General features: G+C 33.6%; 1 protein-coding gene across 1 annotated transcript; it reads left to right on the plus strand.

Moving 5' to 3' along the window:
* The first annotated feature begins 2,135 nt into the window (after positions 1 to 2,135).
* On the plus strand, positions 2,136 to 4,256 carry LOC148201674 (large ribosomal subunit protein eL24-like). Its single transcript, XM_088108449.1, has 5 exons — positions 2,136 to 2,218; positions 3,165 to 3,240; positions 3,348 to 3,449; positions 3,636 to 3,784; positions 3,922 to 4,256. The coding sequence occupies exons 1-5, from the start codon at positions 2,208 to 2,210 to the stop codon at positions 4,076 to 4,078; spliced, it is 495 nt and encodes a 164-aa protein (XP_087964575.1). The 5' UTR covers positions 2,136 to 2,207; the 3' UTR covers positions 4,079 to 4,256.
* The last annotated feature ends 2,597 nt before the right edge of the window (positions 4,257 to 6,853 follow it).

The following is a 6,853-nucleotide window of genomic DNA, read 5'->3' on the forward strand; positions in this document are numbered from 1 at the left end:
CTTAAATCTCCATTTTGATTTCTAACACCACCCAATGCCAAGTCGCATAATCTTCCTTATCTTTCTTTGTTTTCTTCTCCCATAATCAAACTTATGTACACCACTTCCCCAAAATACATGCTAACCCTCCATAACATTAAATGATTCTAACCAATACATGCCTCAGATCATCTTCCTAGGTTTGAAAACGCTCCACCACACTCACTCTTCTTTATATCAATGACCCATGCATCAATTCCACTTCTTTTCTCATTTTATGAAACCACTCCCATTTCTTTAGGTACATTCCAAATACTCTTTTCTTCCTCCTAGCTTCCTTCTTTTTTCCTCACCGTTAAACCAACTACTTATACCCTTTTTCATATATCTATTCTACTATAATCCCATTAGTACATCAAAAACCAACCCTCAATCACTTCTCTTAAATCACAAGCCCTCAATCATCCATCATAAATTCTAAAAAAACATTAAAATCACACACCTCCACCAAAAAAAACTCCTCCATTTTCTCTACTTAACTCAACCACATAACACTCACTTTTTCCTATCATGAACACCAATGTCAGAGTCAGAGTGTTATTTACATAAATAAGATGTTATTATGCTTCTAAACAACTAAACAACAGTTTCAAATATACCACAACATACTAATATGGAGTATAGGTCATGTACAATTTAGGTTGGAAAGAGACAAAGAAAATTATACGGGAAAGGTTGAAGAAGATAGATAGCATACATAGAGGACAAATAGAGGTCAAAGACGAATCTGCGTTTGGTGGGATATGCAAAGGTGAAGGGGGCTAAATCAGATCTACATATGCGATTCAGCCTACATCGGATATAGAAAACCGATGTAGTATGAATCGAATATGCAGATCCGATTCAGCCCCCTTCGCCTTTGCATATCCCACCAAACACAAATCATACCACCGTAACAACTTCTAATCATCTACACTACTATATCCACAACACAGTATCAAAATAAATATGGCACGATCCACCAACCTTTGGCCACCAGCGAAAAGAAGCGAGAAATTGTGCTATCTGTGTGCCCTGGAAGTAGTGGAAGAACACAAACTTGTGGAAGCAATGGTGGTGTGGTGTTTGTGTGTGCCGCCTGGAGTATGCGTCCAACTAGTGAAAGAAGATGAAGAAGAGGAACTGTGCTATGTATGTGTTCGACTGAAATGAGATGCGAAAACTGTGTCTGGAAAATGAGATGAGAGGGTTTTTAAAAAATGAAAAAGAGTGAAAGTATTTTTTCAAAAATAAAAAAGAGTGAAAGTGAGACAGTGAGATTTGAAAGCACCGTGAAGAATAAAAACTGACTAGTGTAGAAAATCTTTGACCATTTAAATTATTTAAATATTAATAATGTTTTAGGTAGGGATAGAGCTGACATTCTGAAAATACTTGAAGGTGTAGTATGAATAGCTTGGAGGTGTAGGGTGAAACCCTCAAACAATTTTGAGTTTTTTTAATAAATTTCTTACAATTAGTCGAGATCCAATTATCTAATACGCTTTTTTTTTTGTAATAGGTGCACTTTTGTAATAGTTATTTTGGAATATAAAATAATTCTAAAATAGATGTTCCAAAATACATTTTTTAAATTTGAAACTTTTGGAATATTTATTTTAAAAATTATTTTTTCATTTCTGATTTAAAAATATATTTAAGTGATTCTAAATATAAAAAGGAGTTATATTATTGGATGTTTTAAATTTCTCTTTTAAATAACTCAAACAATTTCTTTCTCATCATTAATTTTCTTCAATATTTCTTTTTTCCTTCGATCTTTCACCTCTCATCAATGTTGAGGGGGATTTTACATTTAATCTTGTATGACTTTGTGTGAAAAAAAAATTAGAGGGAGGAAGGTGCAGAACATTTTGGGATACAAGAAAGAAAAGGATTGTGAAATTACGGTTTTTAATACTTTTTAATAAAGGATAAAGTGAGATATTATAACTTATGGGGGTGCAGTTAGAAATGTGGAGGTACAGGAAATAGCAGCCTTTTCCCCTTCTTTAGAAGTGGGCTTTCTAATTATACTGACAGTCCGGCCTAATTTGGGGTGGCATTATTGTATTTTTATTACAAACCAAGGCTATTTACTGAGATTTTGGGTATACATAGATATAAACAACCATTGCATCCTAGGGTTTCTCTACGGAAAAGGAGATTCAGGAGGAACAGCAGCGACAATGGTTCTCAAGTAAGTTTTCTCCAAAATCGAACTCTGTGCTTTCGTTCAATAATCTTATTCCTGATTTTCATGCACTCTAGATCTTTATTGAAACGTCTCTGCTCTTTGTTTTCGTTTTTTTTTATCGGTGCGAGCACGCGACTTTTCCTTTTGTCATTCTTGTAGTTGATAGCTGCACCATCTTTTTGGGATGGGCAAATTGTTAGAGTGCTGAACAATCGATTTAGGCTGGCTTAAGCGGGGTTGTTTTTTCTATTAGAGATTATTGTTGTTTTGTTATGTATTTTTTAGAAATTGACATCGTTGATCGAATAATTTATAATAGATGAGAGATTTGCAATGCTGTCATGTTTTGTTTTTTTATGTTTTGCAAATAAAACCTTTAGTTTTCTGAGATGTCGAAGTGTATTTTTTGTTTTTGTGATTGTTGATCTGGTGATATGTTTGAATGATGATAGTCATGATCATCATCCCAGTGGAATAATAAATTTTTGATCGTTTCCGAACTACTTTAGATCGTTTCAGAACTACTGTTTTCTGTTTGAAACGTTTTCTGCCTGAGTTTGTCCTGTCGAGTTGATTGGATGTATTTATCCGAAATTTGTTATTGTTAGACTGCGTAATAAAACATGGAAAACACACATTGCAGTTACTCTTGGTGTTATCTAAGTTTTTGAGGCAATATACGTGGGAGTTCAAAATTTTTCGCACTTTTTATGTATCAGTGCTAGTATCAAGTAATTTGCACTTTTTATGTATCAGTGCTAGTATCTAGTTATTTGTTTTTTCGAAAAAAAAAGTTGTGTCTATATATATAAAACTCTTGTTCACTAATAAAGGGTATAGTCTTTTATGGATCGTTGTATTAGTATGAATTAAATGGTTGGTGATATTTCAAATTATAATCTCTGCACCTAAACTGTATGCTAACTGGTAGCTGATATTTGTATGTTAGGACCGAACTTTGCCGTTTCAGTGGTGCAAAAATCTACCCTGGTAAAGGCATAAGATTTGTGCGTGGTGATTCTCAGGTAACATTATTGTGTCATTTACTGAATTTTACGGATGGTATAGTACCATGCAATGCTGCCTTGATAATTGGTTACTTATGCGAGAGTATTGATTTTTAAATGAGTAGGTCTTCCTCTTTGCGAACTCCAAATGCAAGAGGTATTTCCACAACCGATTGAAGCCTTCAAAGCTCACCTGGACTGCCATGTACAGGAAACAGCATAAGAAGGTAAATATGTAAATGAAATTATTTGTATCATAACAATCTTATTATTCCTTATTTTAAATTTTTACACACTCAAACAGCTTACTGTACCACGATATTGGTGATGATGTTACCTGATATCTCTATGCACCTGTGTATGTGTTGATTAAATTTTACATTGGTTTTCAATCTGTGTGTTGTAATGTGTAGGATATTGCCCAAGAAGCTGTGAAAAAGAGGCGTAGGGCCACAAAGAAACCTTACTCAAGGTCCATTGTTGGTGCTACACTGGAAGTTATTCAGAAAAAAAGAACAGAGAAACCAGAAGTTCGCGATGCTGCTAGAGAAGCTGCTCTGCGGTGTGTTTTCTTTTCTTTTTAGTTATCTCATGCTAAAATTCAATGTTGTCGTTGAGTGATTATATAACAACATCTGTATTTCATCGCATACAAATATAGAACAGTATCTCATTATCTGAAGTTGACATGTTCTGCAGCGAAATCAAAGAAAGGGTAAAGAAAACAAAGGATGAGAAGAAGGCAAAGAAGGCTGAAGTTCAGGCAAAGTTACAAAAATCCCAAGGCAAAGGTGCTGTCAGCAAGGGTGCTGCACCCAAAGGACCCAAGCTTGGTGGTGGCGGTGGCAAGCGCTGAGTCTAAAGTTTTGTTCCATTTTGGCCTTGTACTCAAATAGAGCTGTTTTGTTCCTTTTGTGCTGATATTTTATTTGCTTCATTATTCAAAACCTGTTTGGGCTTATAGTACCTTATATTGAATGGATTTTCCCGTAGAGCTAATTTTAATTTTATAAAAATACCTTGTGTTTTTCAAATCGTAGAATGGAATATCACTCCTTACCTTTCCAACCAGTTCTTAGTCATGCATGTGGTTCAAATATCAAATAATTATATATTTATGTTGTCGTTAGAGATTGCAGTATTCTCAACCCTGTGTAATGGAATTAGGACCGTAACTTAATGCATGTGTTTCAAATATCAAATAATTATATAGTTATATTGTTATTAGAGATTGCAGTATTCTCAACCATGTGATGGAATTAGGACAGTAACTTAATTACAAGAGGTTGATTTTAATTTTGAAAAGTTTACAAGCATCTATTCAGTTTTATTGTACCTCATAAGACGCTTTGTTTCAATATATGTAAAATCAAAGTTCTTAATTTTGCAACAATCCTTCCAGTCTCAAAAATCATATAGTTGGACCGTCACTTTAAGGGTTTTTTTACCTAATGTTTAAATTACATCTCTTCGTCGGTACCCAAAAGAAAAAAAAGACTAAATTATTGTCTCCCAATTAAGAATTCGAATGTATGAGTAAAGATTGAATGCTTTTTACATAATTAGAAAATATATTCAAGATAATCGTTTGATTGTAGAATGAATTTCTTTTGCACTTGCAGTATCAAAATCAGTGATATAGTTGGGAAAACAATTCCAGCATGTATTAATTAAAAGTAGAAAATTTCTTATAGAGGTCGATTACTATTGTTCATTGACAGAGACAAATAACTTTATTAACGTTGATTGACATTGGAAAAGAAGTAGTTCTATGTTATGTTTTTTGTTTCGATTAATTTTTATTGAAAATATTGGTAATTGACTTCAATTAAAAAGAAAACACTTACTAATATTAATTAATAAATAATATTTATCTACGGTGAAAAAAAAATTGATGATGGTGATTGAAAAGTAACCTTGATTCATTTTAACCTGAAAGAAAGCTGTACAAAATGCCGAGTAGACAACTTTACGATCTTAGTTGAATTAATAATGTTTCTACTATAGTCAAGTCAGAAATATTATAAAAAGAGAAAAAAATCATAAATGAGAGTATAAAATCTTTAAATTCTTATTTTCTTTTTAACTAAATTTTAAAATTATCTAATTATTAAACTATTATTATAATTTATGTTGAGCTTAAGTACAATTAGGTAATGTTGATAGAGTCAATTTGTAGAGATATTGTCTGATTTTTTTTTGTATGAAACTAATTTTAAAATATGTATTGGAAGATTGGAGAAATAATGTGTTTAAATTGTCATTGAGGGACCTAGGTTAATTATAATTAGTTTTTGGAATCTCATTTTCATTGTCACAAAAGACTTTAGATCTCAAGTTCATTGAGATGATATCGTTAAGGTTAATAGTTGCATTTAATGATGTACTCTTTTAAAGCTTAAAATCTTTTTACGATTTTATCTTTAAAACATGTCTCGAAAGATTAGAAAAGAAATGTGTATTTAAATTAGAATTGTCAAAATGTGTCACTCAGCCGACTCATCACAGATTGATCACTTAGTAGCTAATCCAACCTAACTCATTTACTTAGGAAGCCTAAAAAATTTGAATCCAACTTAGCTCATCACGGATTGGTGGATTAAACAGGTTGACTCACTTAATTGTAATTTTTTTAATCCAAAAAAATAACACTTTCTTTTAGTTGAAAACCAAGGTTGTTGTCCTTGAAGTGAAAAGAGGAACTTGTGAAGGAGCACGGTCAGAGGAGCATGGAAAGTAGTACAATCTACTTTAAATATGCGGAGCATGGAAAGTAGCACAATCTACTTTAAATCTGCGAAAGAGCATGATTGGAGAAACACAATCGGAGAAACATGCGAAGGAGCATGATTTGCTTTAAATATATGAAGAAGCACAATTGGAGGAGCACGACCTCTTTCAAATCAAATCAGCGAGAGCATTTAAGGTTTCTAATTTTTAATATAATTTAATATTTAGAATTTATGAGTGGATTGGTGAGCCAACCTAACTTACCACGAGTTCAACTTCAGTGAACCAAATTTTTAATGGGCTGAGTTTGCTCATGGATTTTAACTCATTTTGACAGTTCAAATTTAAATTATCTTTGGTCTTGTGATAACGGTGGAATATACTGTTATCTGTGATGCAACTTTGATACTAAAACAACCCTTTTTGACTTAGAAGCTTACTTGAACTTATGTTTTTAGCTTATTTGTGTGAATAAGAGAGTTTAGGTTATACTTGAGGATTTTATCACTAAATTCCCTTGATTTTATAAGAAGTTGGAATGAATTTGAAGAGGATTAAAATATCAAGGAGTTGGAACTCAAAAAGGCCATAAGGAACACCAGAAGAGAAGGCTGCAGAAGCTCGCAGGACGCTTGGGCACCCTTTTCTGGAGCCCTCAGCGTTGGAAGTCTCGCACCCACGTCTGGGCCCCCTTTTAGGGACGCTGAGCGCCAGCCTTCAAGCACCATTTCACGCCTGGGCGCCCTTCTTGGGGCGCTGAGCGCTGACGACGTTGGCCCATGATCCAATTCAGCCCTATTTAAGGACTTGCACGTTTTAGAGAGGGTATCTTTTTGACAGAAGGGATGCAAATTCAAATATTCTCAACTCTCTGGAGGCAGAATTGGACGCGGAAGCTCTC

Source organism: Vigna umbellata, chromosome 3 (assembly GCF_029865625.1).
Source record: "Vigna umbellata cultivar VRB3 chromosome 3, Vumbellata_1.0, whole genome shotgun sequence".
Lineage (NCBI taxonomy): Eukaryota > Viridiplantae > Streptophyta > Magnoliopsida > Fabales > Fabaceae > Vigna > Vigna umbellata.

Bases quoted from the DNA above. Each gene is read 5' to 3' on its own strand.
- LOC148201674 (XM_088108449.1), top strand. The intron at 3,241-3,347 runs GTAACATTATTG...TTAAATGAGTAG, and splicing joins TTGTGCGTGGTGATTCTCAG to GTCTTCCTCTTTGCGAACTC. The intron at 3,450-3,635 runs GTAAATATGTAA...TGTAATGTGTAG, and splicing joins ACAGGAAACAGCATAAGAAG to GATATTGCCCAAGAAGCTGT.